This window comes from Polypterus senegalus, chromosome 18 (genome assembly GCF_016835505.1).
Source record: "Polypterus senegalus isolate Bchr_013 chromosome 18, ASM1683550v1, whole genome shotgun sequence".
Lineage (NCBI taxonomy): Eukaryota > Metazoa > Chordata > Cladistia > Polypteriformes > Polypteridae > Polypterus > Polypterus senegalus.
The window spans coordinates 34,731,651-34,752,381 of record NC_053171.1 but is presented as its reverse complement, the minus strand read 5'-3'; the positions used below and the strand labels follow the sequence as shown (position 1 = coordinate 34,752,381).

At 38.9% G+C, this 20,731-nt stretch overlaps 1 protein-coding gene across 1 annotated transcript; it reads right to left on the bottom strand.

The window, feature by feature from the left end:
• Positions 1-1,970: 1,970 nt before the first annotated feature.
• On the bottom strand, positions 1,971-20,620 carry pcmtl (l-isoaspartyl protein carboxyl methyltransferase, like). Its single transcript, XM_039742020.1, has 9 exons — positions 20,553-20,620; positions 18,381-18,513; positions 18,096-18,200; positions 17,603-17,634; positions 9,496-9,600; positions 7,572-7,692; positions 7,333-7,418; positions 6,912-7,081; positions 1,971-2,239 (listed from the first exon to the last, which is right to left on the bottom strand). The coding sequence occupies exons 2-9, from the start codon at positions 18,490-18,492 to the stop codon at positions 2,227-2,229; spliced, it is 744 nt and encodes a 247-aa protein (XP_039597954.1). The 5' UTR covers positions 18,493-18,513; positions 20,553-20,620; the 3' UTR covers positions 1,971-2,226.
• Between the last annotated feature and the right edge of the window lie 111 nt (positions 20,621-20,731).

The window sequence follows — 20,731 nt, the reverse complement described above, 5'->3', positions numbered from 1 at the left end:
TCAGAACCCTTCCCCACCCGGCGGAGGGAGGCCACCCTCTCGCCCACCGGGGTAAACCCCAATGTACAGGCTCCAAGTCGGGGAGCAATAAGTATGCCCACACCTGCTCGGCCTCTCACCGGGGGCAACTCCAGAGTGGTAGAGAGTCCAGCCCCTCTCAAGGAGATTGGTTCCAGAGTCCAAGCTGTGCGTCGAGGTGAGTCCGACTATATCTAGCCGGAACCTCTCGACCTCGCGCACTAGCTCAGGCTCCTTCCCCTTCAGAGAGGTGACATTCCACGTCCCAAGAGCCAGTTTCTGTAGCCGAGGATCAGACTGCCAAGGTCCCGCCTTCGGCCACCACCCAACTCACATTGCACCCAACCTCCTTGGCCCCTCCCATAGGTGGTGAGCCCATGGGGAGGAGGACCCACGTTACCTCTTCGGGCTGTGCCCGGCTGAGCCCCATGGGTGCAGGCCCGGCCACCAGGCGCTCGCCATCGAGCCCCACCTCCAGGCCTGGCTCCAGAGGGGGGCCCCGGTGACCCGCGTCCGGGCAAGGGAAAACGTTGTCCACAGTTTTTATTTTTCATTGGAGGTTTATTGAACCGCTCTTTGTCTCATCCCTCACCCAGGACCAGTTTGCCTTGGGTGGCCCTACCAGGGGCATAAAGCCCCGGACAACATAGCTCCTAGGATCATTGGGACACGCAAACCCCTCCACCACGATAAGGTGACGGTTCAAGGAGGAGATTCTGGTATTCATACACTGAAACAAACAGACATTTAGACAAAATACATGCATAAGTATTTTCCAACATAGAATTAATAAATTAGATTATAATACAGAATCCTAAGAGCCTCTAAATAATAGTAAAGTTTTGAATGTATAGGAAAAAAAGGCCACAGTTCAATTAATTCATTGCCGGCTGTCCCACAGTCCACTTAAGCCTGTCCTAGCAAACTTGCAACAGCAACACAGTTCACTGCACTTTTAAACAAAATGTCAGCAGTCACAAAATGGCAATTTGTTTCTCTGGCACATTTATAAATATGAACTGTTACAAAAATGCTGAAAGAAACATTGGTATTAATAGGAATGTTATTAAGGATAACTGGGAAAAGTATTTGGATAAGATGATGAATTACGAAAATAAATGGGTTAATATTTTTTATAAGAATCTACAAGAAAAGAACTGTAAGTTTTCAAAAGAAGAGGTCACAAAAATGCTGAAAAAGATAAAAGTTGGTCACGGAGCGGTCCCAAATAAAGTAGCATCAAAAATGTGGAATGCATAGGAAGGCCCTGGAGTCGAATGGGTGATATACCAGTGCAACACAATTGTGTTTGTGGAGTGTACCCCACCACATCATAAAACGTGTGCACGAGGCTAACTGGCAACAATGTGATGGCTCAGTATGTGTTATTGGAGCTCCTCCTGCCTTGCCATCAGTGTTACCAAGATGTGCTTGAGCCCCTCAGGTACCTAAATCTGCTAAAGCACGTGTTTAAATGAATGGATTAGGAGACAGATTTCACTTATCACTGTCAGGGCAAGTTCAAGGACCATTTCCACACAGTGATACTTTTAATAGGCACAAAACTCAAAAATTGCTGCATGTCATTCAGAAAATGGGTATTTGAAACAAAGTATGTAAGGGGAGGAATTGTATAATCCAGTACATAACTGATAAAAGATTGTTTATTGGCCATATAATGGAATCAGTAACAAATCTGAAATAAAAAAATAAAAAAATTAATCTGTGAGTGTGTGTGTGTCTGTGTATGAAGCAATCATTTACGCTACTCTGCTAGCAGCTTATTCACCACTGGTACAAAGTTAGACTCTTTCCTGTGTCCGATGAAGAAGGAAGTTTACAAGTTTTAGAATTACTGTGTGCAAAGACAGATGGCTAGTAAGATACAGGCATATGAATGTGGTTGTGACACAAGTACTGTCTTTTTCTTTTTTAAGAAATCCTAAAAATCAAGTTTTTTGTCCGTGTGGTGGTACTTTAATATATGGGATGTTGTGTATACAATAAACAGCAATAAAATACAGAAGACAAGAAATTTATTATTAAGTTCATCAGCAGATTGAGGTATAAGTAAATGAATTGAAGTTCAATTAAAGAATGGTACTGTAGGTACTGATAGTTGATTAATATTTCAAAGAGTTCCTTCAAAATGGTTCATCAGACCATGGTTGAGTATCAGCAGGAACTTTTCTTTAATTTAAATGGTGCTCATAATTCATTCCTAGAAATAAGAAAAAAAAATAGGTGTTGATAATAAATTGAAAATGTAACAACTCATTTGGCTTACTTTTTCCACCTGCCAAACAACTGCAGTTCCTATAGCACAATGCATATTTTAATAGTGTGAAACATTATATTTTCTATCTGGAAAATTAAGAGAGCTTGTTTCTCTTGGTACAAAGATATAATAACCTTTTATCATTAATACCACTAACAGGTGTTTTTCCTTTTAACAGGAGGAAAACTTGTGGCCAAGCAGTACTATGGGGGAGTTGGGGGGGGGCATGATTTCAGTACAGCTATGTGGAAATGCTGGTGTAGTGTGACAAACACAATCAAACGTGCTGAATCACATACAAACATAATGGTTTGATGGCAGATGTGATATATTTTTACTAAACCGATGAAATGTCCAAGCAATTTTTCTATTCCTGGAAACTTTTCCTGTTGTCCTCTTTTGTTATAATGTCTACAGCCTCCTACAAGTTTTTTTTTTTATTTCTTCCATAGTAGCAAATCTTCTTACTTTGTCTTTGGGAACAAAAAAAAAGCTCACAGGGAATGAGACCTGGTGAATTTGGGCGGTGCAAAACAACAACCCCATTGTTTTTGGTCAAAAACTCTTTGCCTAACAATGCAGTGAGTGCAGGTGTACTTGTCATGGTGTAAAATGTAGCTTTGTATGCACCTCTGCTCCAGATGATTTTTTTCCCGATGCTTTTCCACAGACACCTAAGCAATTCAGTGTAATGTTACAGATTAGCAGTCTACTCACAGGTAAACTCTTTATTAACAAGTCTGTCAATTTGCAAAAATGTGATTTTCATTGTTCTGATGGTTGATATGGCTTGATATGCTTGGTGAAAAAAATTGCCAAAGTCACGATTGCATGATTATACTTTGTAAAATTAATGTCAGAAATGCACTCCCAATCAACTCAGCAAAATGCCACTCAGAAGACTGACTGATCAAACTGTAGGCATAAAATTTCTAGTGTCATAGTCCGTAACTACACCCTGCTCTCATGCTGTCATCCAATTCTTGGAATTTTCAGGTCCCCCCCGAGTATAATAACAGCTTTGTTGCTGAATCAGACAGTTTGCATCATGTGTTATAAGTCAAGGCAGAGCATAACCATTGACAAATTATTCTTATTATTCACTCAGGGCAAGTCAAACAAATCTGGCAAGCCTGGCATCAAATTTTAAATAACATCTGAGATTAATAACAAACATGCATTAAGCTATATTCTTTACTTGGAGAAGGATCCCACTTAGTTACCAGGGAAAGACAGTCTGTGGTGATGCGACTTGTTGAGTCTTTGAAACGTAATAGGAGAAAATTCACTGCTGAAAATATTTTCATATTACACTCCATGGCAAACACTTTTCAAAAAACAAGTGTGCCATTAATTGAACTGCAATAAAAATTAGACAGGTGCTGCCACACTTCTGTGAAAGGTGGCACAAGAAATGCTCAAGGAGACAAACATCAGTAAAGTACAAAGGCAGTGTCCTGGTGAGAGGATGCACACAAAGTAAAACAAAAATAAGTAAGGCTCCACTATTTAACATTTGGGAGCCTCTCACAAACTTCAAAAATGAGTGCAGACTGCTGACGTGTACTGTTTTATAATCAGTCCATCTTGCCTCTTGCAACTTACATACATTGTTTGTGAAACAGGTAAGTATGAGTGTAATATTTGCAAACCATTTACACAGCAAAACACTACTTTTTACTTAGTTTATTATTTTAAGTTTCCAGCTTATTGAAAAATATTATTTTCCCTTTTACAATTAAATACTGAAGTGCCAAGCAACAGTGCAACTTTGGAAACTCACTTATGTCAGCATCCCTTTGGGATTGTCTTAGTCCAGATAGAACAACACAGTGCCAGGTGGGGAGATGCATACTCAATATAACAAAAGATTAAGATGGCATAAAATGTCACCATGCCAAGAATCTGTTCTGACTGCTGTCTGTTTTATATTAAGCTGGCAAGCTACCTGCTATCTACAAATGTTTGCAGATGATTGCAGTTCGTTTCAGAGCAAGCTTGTTTTTTTTGCCATGGAAAGTGAAATATTGTCAGTTGTCAGGGATGCCAGGGGCAACGACCCGGCCGGGATGCCGTGAGGGACCGGATGTGGGTCTACACCCACCCTGGATCATGTGGGGGCCGCCTTCCTGGTTGCTTTGGGGGCCACGGGTTCAGGGCATGGAAGCCCTCACCCGGTAGGGGCCCGTGGTCACCGCCAGGAGGCGCCCCAATGCCTTGGGGACCTGCTACCTCAGCACTTCCGCCACACCAGGATAATATAATAATAATAATAAATGTGTGGTGGTGAGAAACAACATGTCCGCCTGTCTGTGTCCGGGCTGCGTCCACACAGTCGTGACGTTTCTCCTATTGCTTGTGAAAGACTCTAGATACAAAAGATTATGATTGTGTGAAGTGTCACCATAATGATGCTATGAAACTGTGCTGACTGCCTGTGCAGACTATTTTATAATAAGCCTGTCTGTAAGCTGCTTGCCATCTACAAATGATTTGCATATCCAAAGGCACATGTGAGTATGGTTGTAAATTTTCAAACCATCTCTATAAAAAAATTCTATTCAATTTGATATTTTATGTTTTTCGCTAACTACAATATAATTGTTTTACTTTTCACTAATAAATACTGATGCGGTTTACTTCCCAGTGTAATGCAACCCAGTGATTTATTTTTTACATTTAAACTGGAAACACAGTGGTGCCTCATACTTCGAACAATTCTAACTTTGAACGTTCCAGAGTTTAAATGCTAAATTTGAGAGAAATATGATCCAGAGTTCGAACGATACCTCTATGTTCGAACTGTGCGTGCAGTGAAAAGAATACAGCAACAGATGGGGCTTATGATGGAGTGTAAAAGTCATATGTTGTGTACAGCCTTAGTGTTAGTACACCAGCTGTTGCTGAAATACAGGCATAATTCCCCCCCCTCCCCCCTTACTCTGTCCGGTTCCATTCCTGCTGGTGTACTATGCAGCCTGCTAACTCGATAGCTGTTTCCAGAATGAGTGAATGAAGTGATGTCTCTGTAATTAGCAGAATGCAACCGTCCTTAACAATCTTATTCGCTGCAACCCGTAGCTTCAACTTGTTCATCTTATTTGCTAGGGATCTTGCATTGGTGAGAAAAATACTAGGAAGAGCCAGCTTGTGTGGCCAGCTTCGAAGCCTCACCAGCACGCCATACCCTCTTCTTCCTCCTGTCCCTGCGTTGCCTTCATCTCCTACCTGTGGGAAGGTAATCCACAGGGAGCCCTGACACCTGGCTATGAACTCAGCTGTACCAGTCCATTCTCTGCATAGTCTTATTTTTAGGGGATCGTGCCAGCTGTAGACATTATCTGCCCAGCAGTATGTCATTACGACAAACAGTAACACATACACAAAAGGACAAACAACGCCCCCAAAGGAAAAGCACCAAGCTACTGTTTCTATACATTTCATTTATATAGTTATATAGTATTTACATATTTTATTTATGTTTTCATTTATTATTTAGGGCATTTTACTGTGCTATTTATACCTTAAATTATATGTATTTGCTGTTCAAGTTTATTGAAATGGGTATTGTTTAGGGTCTGGTAACGGATTAATTCACTTTCCATTACTTCTAAAATGAAAACTGATTCAGACTTCGAACAATTCAGAGTTCAAATGGCCTACTGAAATGAATTAAGATCGAAGTACGAGGCACCACTGTATGAAAACAACATATGCTGTGTGCCAAGAATTATTTATTTTTAAATTCTTTCAAGCTCTGTTTGGCTATCTAAGTTGTAGGGCAGTTTGGATGTTCTATCAGGATGCTGATGGGCCATTGTTGAGAACTAAGGAGTTCAGATGCCACTGCATTATAGTACTAAAAAATGTGTTGTGGTTCTAGTGTTAAAGGGCAAAATGTATCTTTCCTGATGGAGTATCTCACATAGTCAAGTTAAAATTACTATTGACAATAGTTGGGCTCACCACATGCAGGAGACTTCCTCCATTGTGGCCACTTTTATTCAGAATACAGAGAATCGGCAGTCGTACAATGAACCAGTATTTGTGGTTGGCTAATCTCAAAAAAGTTGAGAGTCATTGACACTGGAGCTTGAACAGTGTAGGTGATCTTCCATTTCTGTTTCCATTTAGGCAGCTCTGCAGATACCGAGTGTAAACCAGACTGATACCCCTTTCCCTTATAAATACAAATAGACTGTAAATATCTGCCTATTCACTAGTCATCTAGTCATTAGAAACCTATCCTCCCATTTTTTATATTAACGGAATAAACTAATTCCCAAATCCAAAATCCTGGCTTGCAAAGTAACTGCAAGAAATTGCTCAATCAAAACAGGAATGGTAGTCATTTAGGTTATGTCCATTAATACATTAATACAACTCTTTTCTATTTCTTGAATCCTGGTAAAGGCGATAACAAACTTATCTGAATGGATTGCATTTCCTTTTGCTTGGCAATAAATTCCAACTCCTCCTCTACATTTCCTAGGCCATAAATCCTATATCCAGGTCTGTTGTGGAGATTGCCAAGGAGATAATCTCACCAGATGATCAAGCTACTTCAAACAAATCTTCTTTATCAGTAGGAGAATTCTGAAAAGCAAGCTCATACCTTTGCATTTGTGCTGCTTCATCTGTCAAAGGTATGAATTGAACACGCATCATTTTTTTTATGACCACAGTACCATCCTCTTGTTTGTCAAGCTGCTCATAGTACTGTATATCCCCATATTTCCCAACAGGCAAGACCATCCTGCCACCTGGCTTCAGCTGTGAAAGAAGCTGCAAAAGACAGTTATAATAAGTTCAGAATTAACTTGCACAGATTTCAGAAAATATTACCTATGTGCACAGTGCTGATAGGCACAAGTCATTTTTATTTAATTCATGTGAAAACAGTTTATAGTCATTCCGCTTTCAGAATTATTTCCTATTGACGTCAAGGAAATTATTTCAATATGCGCACATTGTTCCAATGAAGCATGACTGATTAGAGAGTTTGTTGTCCACCCTTTATTCTTCTTATATCTTACCGTCTTAGGAACCTCAACTGTGGAAGCACCAACATAAATGACATCATAGGGAGCAGCAGCAGGATATCCTAAACGCCCATCACTGACTGAAGAGAGGGGAAAGATTAAATGCCAACTTTGTGCATAAATGTTTGAATAAAATGTATTCTAATGATTTAATATGTTACTCTTTAACAACATCATATTATTATTATCATATAATTTCAATTAATATGCTTTTGTCCTCAGCTATGACTTACCAAAGAACTGGATGCGACCACCAGTGAGAAGAGTGGGGTCATCACTATTGATGTTGGCAATTGACTGTTCCACAAGCTCAGGAATGTGTTCTATGCCAATCACACGGCCAGCAGGACCAACCTAAACCAGGAATGTGAGGTTTTGTAACACACCATCAGGGATTTCATCTTGCACATTCACTAACTTGAAAGAATTAAATAATATTTTGTCTTATTTGACATGCACCTGATAAAGTAACTACAGTGGAATGCAAAAGTTTGGGCAACTTGTTAATAGTCATTATTTTCCTGTATAAATCGTTGGTTGTTATGATAAAAAATGTCAGTTAAATATATCATATAGGAGACACACACAGTGATATTTGAGAAGTGAAATGAAGTTTATTGGATTTACAGAAAGTGTGCAATAATTGTTCAAACAAAATCAGGCAGGTGCATAAATTTGGGCACCGTTGTCATTTTATTGATTCCAAAACTTTTAGAACTAATTATTGGAACTCAAATTGGCTTGGTAAGCTCAGTGACCCCTGACCTACATACACAGGTGAATACTATAATGAGAAAGAGTATTTAAGGGGTCAATTGTAAGTTTCCCTCCCCCTTTAATTTTCTCTGAAGAGTAGCAACATGGGGGTCACAAAACAACTCTCAAAGGACCTGAAGACAAAGATTGTTCACCATCATGGTTTAGGGGAAGGATACAGAAAGCTGTCCCAGAGATTTAAGCTGTCTGTTTCCACATTTAGGAACATATTGAGGAAATGGAAGACCACAGGCTCAGTTCAAGTTAAGGCTCGAAGTGGCAGACCAAGAAAGATTTGGATAGACAGAAGCAACGAATGGTGAGAACAGTCAGAGTCAACCCACAGACCAGCACCAAAGACCTACAACATCATCTTGCAGAAGATGGAGTCACTGTGCATCGTTCAACCATTTGGCGCACTTTACACAAGGAGATGCTGTATGTGAGAGTGATGCAGAGGAAGCCTTTTCTCCGCCCACAGCAGAAACAGAGCCGCTGGAGGTATGCTAAAGCACATTTGGACAAGCCAGCTTCATTTTGGAATAAGGTGCTGTGGACTGATGAAACTAAAATTGAGTTATTTGGGCATAACAAGGGCCGTTATGCATGGAGGAAAAGAACACAGCATTCCAAAAAACACCTACTACCTACAGTAAAATATGGTGGTGGTTCCATCATGCTGTGGGGCTGTGTGGCCAGTGCAGGGACTGGGAAAGCTGTTACGATATGGATTCCACTCAGTATCAGCAGATTCTGGAGACCAATTTCCAGGAATCAGTGACAAAGCTGAAGCTGCGCCGGGCTGGATCTTTCAACAAGACAACGACCCGAAACACTGCTCAAAATCCACTAAGGCATTCATGCAGAGGAACAAGTACAACATTCTGGAATGGCCATCTCAGTCCCCAGACCTGAATATAATTGAAAATCTGTGGTGTGAGTTAAAGAGAGCTGTCCATGCTCGGAAGCCATCAAACCTGAATGAACTAGAGATGTTTTGTAAAGAGGAATGGTCCAAAATACCTTCAACCACAATCCAGACTCTCATTGGAACCTATAGGAAGCGTTTAGAGGCTGTAATTTCTGCAAAAGGCGGATCTACTAAATATTGATTTCATTTCTTTTTTGTGGTGCCCAAATTTATGCACCTGCCTGATTTTGTTTGAACAATTATTGCACACTTTCTGTAAATCCAATAAATTTCATTTCACTTCTCAAATATCACTGTGTGTGTCTCCTATATGATATATTTAACTGACATTTTTTATCGTAACAACCAACGATTTATACAGGAAAATAATGACTATTAACAAGATTGCCCAAACTTTTGCATTCCACTGTATACATGGTCACCATGGGTAAAGATGGCATTCAGTATCATTAAAAAGTGTGGATACTTACCATCCTGGCAAAGCAGCTGGTGAGATAGCCACTCCCTGAACCAACATCCAGTACAGTAGCTCCTTCTATCAGCTTATCATTGAGTGCATCCAAGGAATAGGCATGCTGTTGGAAGAGGGGTAGGGGACAAAGGTTTACGAAATGTCCAAAAAGTAGAGTAGTGAACATTGATCAATTTACATACCACTCTGTAAGTGCGGTTACTGGATAAATAAACAACTAAAGATTTTTGTTATAACAGAACTAACAGAACAGCTACATTTAGACATTGTTAATAAAAGCAGAAAATAAATCATGTATCAGTTTGTTTTCATTGCAAACCAACACAGTAAGGCAGTAGTTGGTGCTGCTACCCTAAAACTTTACAATACTAGATTCAAACCTTTACCAAGATAGATTGTATATGTAGAATTATCATCTTATTCCCATATCTGGACAGGATTTATCTCAGTACTCTGATTAACTTATGGTGATATGCAGGTTCGGTGGAGAGTTTAAGATGGTACTGTATAAGTCAGGATTGGGCAAATTCGGTCCTGAAGGGCCCCAGTGGATACAGGTTTTTGTTCCAACCCGCTTTTTTTAATGAGAAGTCAATTATTGCCGATGAAGCACTTGCTGCTTAAGTGACATTTTGATGGTTCATTTTAGTGGTCTCGCTTGTTAAAGTTCCCCACCCTTAATTGCTTGTTTCAGTCTTAAACAGCTGCAGTCATTGTTTTAACTAGCAATTTTACTAGCAATAAGATGTAAATGACAAAGGAGCCAGCAGTTCTCAATGTAACTTGTTTCCATTTACACCTGCATGAATTCATAATGCACTATTTGGTTTAATAAAATACTTAAGAGAAAAATGTGACAGATTAAAAGTTATCCATTTTAGGCTTCAAATCAGTTGGATGATATTCATGGAAAGGAAAAAATCTACACTATAAGAACCCAACATTGCAGACTATAAAGTCATAAAATTAAATAAAGTCTGAGACTGGCAAGGAATGGTTTCTAATTAAGCAATTGGGTTGGAATGAAAACCTGCAGCCACTGTGGTCCTCCAGGATCAACATTGCCCACCCCTGGTGTAAGTGAGTGTGGACATATGGGTGAGTTTAGCTTCCTATTCAGGGTTGGCTCCTGCTTTGTCAATAGTGCTGCTGGAAAAAGACCCTGGCTCCACAAAACCTGTATTGGAATAAGCAATTTCTGGAAATGAATGAATGAATCTACTATATACTAAAACACTAAAGTCTGTGTGTCCAGTCCCTCTGAGTAATCCGATTGGTCAGTTTGGCTTTGGTGTGATTGGTTGGCTTGGGTTTGGTGACGCGACAAAACAGGATGTTTGAGTTTGAGACATAAGAGGAGGAGAAACATCAAGCGAAGAGACACCTTCAAAAACGGCACATATAAAAGCAGACAGGAGGCAAGTAAGGCACCTCAAAAATAATGACAAGAGTCTGAATAGCAGGCTTTATGGGAATGCACTCACGAAAGACAGCACCATTGAAGAGAGGTTCAGACACACATGGATACCGAGGAAAGGCACTGAAGTTACATGTAGGGGAAAGGATTGAAAATATTGTAAAATGGTTCTATTACCTATCTTTGACAGGTAGCATAGCTAGTATTTTAATTTTACTGTAATCATCACAAATTAGCAGAATCATAAATAAAAACTGATCTCTTGGTTGAAACATTTACACTGTAAAAAACATCACATCAATTAATACATAAATTTAAATGTAAATAAAAGTAATACTCTAAGTTACAAACAGTGGTGTCTTTGGCTGGTGGGACATACAATATTCACACAAGAAGATTTAAGTGATGCAATCATATCACACATAAAAAATGCAGAAAATATTTAATCCTGTTATGTAAACAGGTTCTATGTAGATAAATGTAACAATTCATAAGAACCAGCAACATTACCACAGTTCACACTGGCCATTTTAACACTAGGCAGTTGCCTCAGGTATAATTAATATTCTGATGTCCAACATTAACAAAATACATTTTGTATTTTTAAATTTAAATTGTTCAACAGTTAAAAAGATGGGGATGATGGTGAAACCCAGTCAAAAAAAACACTTCTTTCTTATTTCCCCTATAGTAGAGGAACACTTTACAAGCGAACATTGACGTCACTTACAGCCCATAGTTCCCATATGAACCTAGGAACAACTGAAAGTTGATGTTCATTTCAGACATTAAACATATTGAAAACAGACCAATCTATGGAGGCTAAATATGTATAGGACCATCAGTCCATCCATTTTTTTGTTTTGTACTTTTCCTCAGGGAAAGGACTTCACAGTCCATTAAATAGGCATTTCACCTTGGCACCCTAACACTGTGACACTCTCTGGTCTCTTCATTAAAATATTTATACACATTTTATCAATTTTTCAAATTGAAATAGAAGAGGCAATATTTTAAAAAGAAACATAAGCAATCTAAAAGAGTTTTAAAATAATAACACTATGATTGGCACCCACCCACCAAACCTTTAACATAACCCAACCCTTCAATATTCAAAATTTATAGACAAACAAGGGAATAACACACACTAACTTAATTAGGAAGAACAAAAGCTAAGGATTATGGCTGTTGTTAGGAACATGGGGCATCCATGTCTGAGCTAGCTATATCATGTCAGATCACAGCCACCAAGCATTTCAGAAAGATTCAATAAGAAATAGATTTTCAAATAGAAAGAGAAAAGGAATTGGAGAATTTCCAGCAAGAGGCAAGGACACATTTTGCTGCAACTGTCCTTAAATCAAATAGCTTATCTATACTAATAAAAGGCAAAGCCCTCACTGACTGACTCATCACTAATTCTCCAACTTCCCGTGTAGGTAGAAGGCTGAAATTTGGCATGCTCATTCCTTACAGCTTACTTCCAAAGTTATGCAGGCTTCATTTCGAAATTCTACGCGTAACAGTCATAACTGGAACCTACTTACGTACATATATATACAGCCATAGCCTGCAGCTCGTTCGCCGTGTGCGGCGGAGTTGCATCCCTCATCGTCACGCCTCCCACATAATTGAGTGCCTGCCCATATATGGCCGTCTGTCAGCAGCCATCCAATAGACACGCTGCCGCTAAATATTCGCGGGTGAAGGACGGTGCTTATGCAAACGAAGATGAGATGGTCAGGAATAGACTAGTGTTTGGCACAAACTCAGCGAAAGTGCAAGAGAAACTTGTGTCGGGTCTTAACATTAAATAAAGCCGTGGACATCGCAAGATCGCACGACATAGCATAAGCACAGCTGAGAACCTTCGATGCATGTACTCCGAGCGGCTCACGTGAACTGACTGTGAACGCAGTACGCAGAGAACAAGCAAGAGCTCCAAAGAACGCTGAACAAAAAACGCATCACACAATTGAGAAGGCAGCAAAAGAATATGAAGCGAGTGACGCATACAAGCATATTCATAAGTGCAGCTACTGTGGAAACAAAGCAAGGTGTAAACCTTAAGTTTAAATTAAGTTCAGAGACACGCTGCCGCTGGCGTTTGTCATGCCTATGACGAATACGATATTCGCGAGATACAAGTTTAATGAGAAGACTCAGGGTATAAACAAGACTTTTAATCACTTTGTCATGAATTTAAAATTGCTGTAACAAAGTTAAAATTGCTGGTGAAGGACTCTGCTTATGCAAATGAAGATGAGATGGTCAGGGATAGAATAGTGTTTGGCACAAACTCAGCAAAAGTACAAGAGAAACTTTGAAGTGCCGGGTCTGAGCTAACATTAAATAAAGCCGTGGACATCGCGAGATCGCATGAGATAGCACAAGCACAGCTGAGAACCTTCGATGCATGTACTCCGAGCGGCTCACGTGAACTGACTTTGCAGGACTGGGAAAGGTAAACCCGTGCATGCAGTGTGTGATGTCTCAGATGAAGAGGAAGACGAGCTGTTTATTGATGCAGTAAGAAAGGAACAACTCTTTGAATCTGAACAAGCCTTTGTAGACATATCAATAGGAAAGCAAGGTTTAAAGCTTAAATTTAAATTAAGTTTACAGACACGCTACCGCTAAATATTTGCATGCAAATCCACAACTTAATACCGGGAACTCCTGTTGAACATCTTAGATTCACGAGTACCGATTTGGGTAGTGAACACTTCGATGAATGAAACCTGTTAGCATTTTAACGGTTGACAAACACGGAATATAACTTGAACACAACACATCCTCCAAATACGAACCTGATTGAAAGAAATAATAATAATCAAATCCTTGATGACAGCAACACTCATAACAGTGACAAAACAATTACATTGACAATCATGTTACGTTATTTTTAAAATGTTTCCTTTTCTTTTTCATAACTTCTTTAAAATACTACTTCTCCGCTGCGAAGCGCGGGTATTTTGCTAGTGTTAGATAAATGAAGAAAATAATTTTCTATAAGTAGAATAAGCTTGGTAAACAATGGAAAAATTTTACGGATGTAATGAATGTAAGAAAATCAGACACAGCAGATCAAAAGCAGATCATACTTGTGGATAAAACAAAAGGGAAGAGGAATAGGAGATTAAAAAATGGGACCACCTCCAATGCACAGGACTTGGTTATGAAAAATAGGAGAGAATGTGTTTCAGGTTGGACAAGGGCCACAATGTCTCTCCACCTTTTGCATATTTTTGATACAAAGGTGATTAGTGGACTCATCCTTGAGGACCAAGACCTAAGTTTAACACCACAGGAGAGAGGATGGGAAGGGAACTTAAGGATACCTTATTTGACTCCAGCAATAGTCAAGAGGGAGGATCAGCAAATGAGGACATCCATCGTAAAGACTAGATGCCTTGTGTAAGCCCAATATATAGTTCAAAATCCAGCAAGGGAACTCCACACTCAACTTTGTCACAAATCAGTGTGGAGTGTTTAACAGTGGGTCTTCTGTGTTCCACAAGAAGGCAGACAAAAGTGAGCTTACATTAGATCAGTACTTAAGGAGGGAGAGGAAATGGAAGCATTGCATTAAAATATTGTGGTAGGGGACAATATTCATTTTTATAATAGTCAATCTGGAGATGAAAGATAAAGGCAGGTGTGGCAGAAAAGTAATGAGACTGGCAACATTGCAAGCGATCTAACGCTGCGCTGTTGTCCTTGATAGAGCACGTGTATCAGTACCCTCCCATAGCTCAGTGCGAGTTTCAACTCCTTCCGTTAACTACGTGATTTTTGTGACTGCTATTAGCGAAGTTGTGTTTTTGGTTGTGCGTCACGCAAAATGGAACAGCGGAATTTGGAGCAACGTTGTGCCATTAAACGGCAAGTGTGACATTTGAAAAGTTAAAACAGGCCTATGGGGAACATTCTTTATCCCGAGCTCAAGTTTTTCGCTGGCACAAATCATTTTTGGAAGGCAGAAAACACGTTGAAGATGAACACCGTTCAGGGAGGCCTTCAACTTCGAAAACCAATGAAAACATCGAACGTGTGAACACTCTTGTGAGATCAGACCGTCGTCTAACATTAAGAATGTTGAGTGACCAATTAAATTTGAACAGATTTACCGTTCATGAAATTTTGACTGAACATTTGCACATGCGAAAGGTCTGTGCCAAAATGGTGCCGAAAAACTGCCCTCTCCATAACAGAATTTTTGACCTCAAAAGGCATTCCTGTGGTTCCCCAGCCCCCTTATTCACCTGACCTCAGTCCATGTGACTTTTTCCTTTTTCCTAAACTGAAAAATGTCCTCAAAGGACGTCATTTCGGGACTTTAGAAAACATCCAAAAGAGTGTAACGGACATGCTGAAGACCATACCGGTTGAAGACTTCCAGCGCTGCTACCAACAGTGGGAACAACGTCTCCATCGGTGTGTAGCTGCCCAAGGGAACTACTTTGAAGGGGATAACATTGATGTTTGAAAAAAATAAAAACTTTGGTAAATAAAAAATCAGTCTCATTACTTTTCTGCCACACCTCGTAGATGGCCAAGAAGTCAGACACTATCACATTATTGACATGTACCTTTGCACATCTTATTCAAGCTTTTCCCAGTCATATTCAGTATTTGAAAAAAGCAGATATTGAAGCACAAGACATTATGCTGATAAGAATGTGGATCAGGAAGGGCTGCTTGAAAGTGCTAAATTTGAAAAAGCCATCAAGCCGGAATCCTTAAGTGTTCTCCTTCCTCTTTCCCCTGTTTCAAAAAAGTACAGAATTCTGGGTCAGAAAGAACAAGTATGTAGAAAATATTTTTTCAATACCTTGCTGGCCATACACTGTCCAAACAGTTGGCCACATGGGGGTTAGCACCACAGTGTCTTGTGTTCAAGTCATGCAGTGTGTATGGTTTGTGTGTTTTTCTGGGTTGTCATTTACATCTCAAAGCGGTTTGACTCTAAACTCGAGGTGTTGCTGTTTTAATTTAGGTAGTTCATAACCATGGATTTTCCTGGTTATCAAGGCTGTCATTTTACTTAACATTTACCTATATGGCTGTATTTTGTCTGGTGATGACATTGTCAGATGGTGTCACAATAATCTGATGCTAATCAAAACAGACCAGGCACCAGCATTCTATCATCTGATTGATTTTCATGATGTGAAAAATGTGTGAACTTGAGCAGCTAACTACAGTACTCATTAGCAAAAGACAAAACAGATATTACTAGTTAGGTATACTAATATTATTGTTAGGAAAGTTTTCATATGGCCCTGGGAGGGCAGCCTCTTCTTTGACAAAATGGCAGGCACAGTTGTCATGTTCATAAATATAAAAAGGTGTTCATGTTAAGTTAAATTAATGTAATTCCACTATGTACGTTGGGAAAACTACTGTATCATTTTTGTGAATATAAGAGGTGTTCACGTTGAGTAAAATTTAATTAAATTAAGGTAGTTAGATAATGGCAACAGTTGCTGAAACTAATTATACTGTACCTCAGATAGTTTAAAGAAATGCAGTGTGTGAAATAAATGTATCAATGTTAGATTCAAAATAGTTATTTCACTATTGTAAAGAAAATGTGGTGATTTTCAGTTAAATAAACGTAAGGTAAATATATAAAGAAAATACTTCAGTGATTTCATTTTTTAAGCGTACACTGGACTTAACCGCATTTCCCACATGAAGGGATGGCAGCATCAGAGTATAGCTGAGAAAGGATAAGAACACTAGAATGCAAATGCAGTAAATGGCACACTGCAAACACATACCAGTTAGCGCACCAATAATCCATGAAGAATACAGTAATAAACTCACCGGGAGGTGGCCTTTTATCGATTTTAACACCTTTTGCCAGAAGCAACAATGAGGGAATATCAAAAGGTGCTCCATAGTTTTACTCTGATCAGTGTAATGTCTTGTCCTTGAAGCATTCCTGGTAGAAAATATTCTCTTTCTTTTTTCCATTAATGTAGCAACATTTAAGGGAGCAAATAATACTGGACTTTTCATAATTCATCACTGACTTTTACTGCATAGCCTTGACTGAGAGAAATTCAAACTTTATTTGTGAACAAATGTATAAAAATGCTCCTTTCTCTACAAAGTGGAGGGCCTCCACCGCAAAACTGAAAGTTCATGTTGCAAAAAAATAAAATTAGATAAGAATATAAATTGAGAATATGATGGACAACCAGAAAGAAAATTAAGAAAACTCAAAGTTGAGTTTGCTATAAACAGTTTGATAAGAAGTCAAAATTATTTAGGGGAGCTTATTAATGTTTTTGCATAACAGCACCATCTGGTGGTTCTCAAAGAGGCTGTGCCCCTTTAGCTCCTAACACAGAGTACAACACCAGTTACAAATAAACCGAACATGAAAATGTCATTGGTGGCTTTGGAAAAGAGCAAAGTGAAAATTCCAGCATTGTACTCATACAAAGAAATAAGAGAAAAATAAAACATACAAAAAACAAGCTCATGGGCATTCAAGCACAGAATTAAGGCTTAAAAGGCCTTACAAAAGTTTACAATCCAGAACAATCCATGCACAACAGTTAGGTGTTCATGCCCACTTTCAGGATTGCAATTTTTCCACTCCTGGCAGACACAATCAGCTAACTTGAGGCTAAACACCTGCAGAAGGTGCATACAGGATGAACATCTCACTCACCAGATGAGCCGCACTGATTCTAGATCTGTAGCCTATAATCACAAGTCAGAAATACAGCACTGTCATAACATAACACTCCTGAGACATGGTGGATGATGGCCAGCACTTCGGGAAATTCATTTTTAGCACTACTTCATTTAAAAAGTATAAAATATATCAAACTGATTCACGATTGTCCATTTCTACATACATGCACAACTGGGCATTGGGTCTAGTAATGAAAAACGCTGCAGGCATTTCATTCAGTTTACCAAGAGCGACACTGGCCATAGCATTCTGAACTTCATTCAAAAATTCTCCTAATTTCTTGCATAATTAGTTCTTACTGTTAGATATTTGGTTATTTATAGTATTTTTTAGGTTTTGTTCTTCATTTTGTTTTCAAAATGTTGCTTAAATGTATGTAGTTGTGCAACATATAATTTACACATAAAGTATATTTTTACAAACATTCTACTGCACATGCGATATTATGTCCATGAACATGTCTTACCAATATTTTGTGGCCAGTCCTGGTAGGGATTGGTTTTTGTGTAATGCCTGCGGTTTGTGGCCATCAAGATGTTAAATGCTCTTTCTGTCTTAATAGTCCCCATTTCTAAAAGTGTGAAAAAAAGAGAATTTATATTGTGGAATTTATAGAGCCATTCAAGCTGGCGACTCTGGTATGCACAGTATGAATGTTGAACATACCAACACACTTCCAGCTCCCAAACTGTAACAACCCCAAACACACACACACACACAATTTTGTCAACATTTATTTACTCATAGATACCCTTGAGTTTGGTCATCAGATCTTCATGAGAAGTGCCATTATAAACCCAGGCCATTGTTTCAGAACTTAGTATTCCCATCAAGAACAAAAGTGAACCTTTTCGGATATCCATAATTATTCTCCACTGTTGGCTCTGCAAACCACAGAATAAAAAATATATTATCAGCCAAACTTTAAGAACAGAATTCCTTATGTTAAGAACATTATAGGGATTTAAAAACCATATTCCGAAGTACTTCAACCTATACATTTTCAAAAAATATTTTGTTTCTTAGGTGGCAAGGTGGTGCAGTGGTTAGGGCTGCTGCCTCACAGCTCCAGGGCCCTTATGCCCCAGTCATCATTTGTGTGAAATCTTCAGTTTGTCTCCATGTCCTTTTCTCCAGGCACTCAACATTTCTCTTGCACAAGCCAAAGAAATGCAGGTTAACTTAACTGACATCTCTAAATGGACGTGTAATAAGTAAGAATGGCTAATTGTGTGAATGTGCCCTAGCATGCCATTTAGGGTTGGTTACTTTCATTTGCTTGCTACTGCCAGAAAAAGGACGAAAGTTCCCATATGCAAATAAAAAGGTAGGTGGATGGATAGATGGACTTACAGACAGTCGGGTGCTGCCGTAAATTGGTGACAGTGGATGAAAGTTTGGAATCCAGTCCTGCCCATCACAGATCAAAGTGAAAGTCTAGAGTCAACTCCAGAGGATGAAACTGGCAAAGTCTAGTTTTCTTACTCAATCTCAATGAACTCCTTTGTGAAGTTTGACTACAAACTATTTATTTGCTGTCAAAGAAGACAGCTCAGACTAAATATAGTATAAAGACACGTTTATACTTTACGCACATACTGTACTTAAATTTTTAATCAAGGCAAACTGCACTACAGTTCTTCATTGTTTCCTACACTAACATCTACTTCTAATCTAATTCCTACTAATCATTTTCTGAAGCTGCTCACCCAGGGCAAGACAGAAACTAAACCTGATCATTACTGAGCACATTTACACACACAAATTAGGTCATTTCACATTGTCCAGGTAACTTAGGTGTTTCCAGAAGAACTTGACATGAAAACATGATAAAATATTCACGTTCAACACAGGTTTTATCCTGGTTGGGAGTGAAACCAGGGTTTATGAGCTGTGAGCCAGAATTGATAGCTGCTGTGCTGCTACCTCAACCTAAATCTGAGCCTTCTGTTAATATTATAATTTTTTCACCTTTCAATCAAATGATAAGCAGAATAAACTGTTGCTTCATTTAATATGATGAAATTGTCATTTGGCAATTCCTCCATAAGGTATCTAATTGCAGTAAACACTGTCTCACTGTTTTATTGTGCATTCAAAGTGAAATCTTTGGTCATTAGAAAGGTTTCAATGATGTAAACCATTATATTAATCACATACTTTTATTTTACAGGTAACTTTTCATAATGAACACCATCTTGAAGTGCCTAATAATTTCATAAAGGTTTAAATGACTAAGTCAATTTGAACTAAAGTTGGATGTTATAGCAAACATCAATATGCGCAAAAGAAGCTGAACACATAACTGATGGAATGCATTTTCATTGTGAGTGGCATTTTGTATTGTATCCTACTTAAATTACCCTATTTATTAAGCTAATGTGTAACTTACAAAGTGCTAAAATTATTAACATTTTCCCACAGTCACTAGGTTTGTCAGGTTAAGTCGCTTACATGTTTTCAGTTGTACTTTAAAATGGCACTGCAACTAGATCAGAACCCTGGGTAAAAGTGGAAATGTTGCATTACTGAACAACAGAAATCAAATGCTCCACCACGCGAGCTTCATTCCACTGTTCCTGTTATTTTTCAAAAGACCTACCTACACGTGAGGCTATGTTGCAGTGCTCCTTTCTGAGTAAATGCCATGGAAACTGCATGAATATCTATATATAATAAAAACATATTGAATGAACTCAATTGACAAGATCTTACCATCTCACTGACTCACTACATATGGTGCAATCTCAACTAAACTCCGTTCAGTCAATAAAGCTGTACTGTACTGTACGTAGTACACGCTCAGGTGTTAAGTACAAAATATTTCCCACTCTTCCGTTCTGGTTTTTGCATAGCCACACCGGATTAATCTACGAGCTGCCAAAAGCAAGTAAAGCAAGAAAATCTTCATTTCAAAACCCACCAATTCCGAAGGATCTGTACTCCAGTAGTGCTGTATCAGCAACCTGTCACTCAAGACATGCAGGCTGAAACGGGGTCGTTACCAACAACTTTTTAACCAAACAGCAGCAAGAAAGCAGCCGGCTTACCCACGTGCTCGAGATTGACTAAGCCAGTGACCAATCGCATTTCAAATGAAAA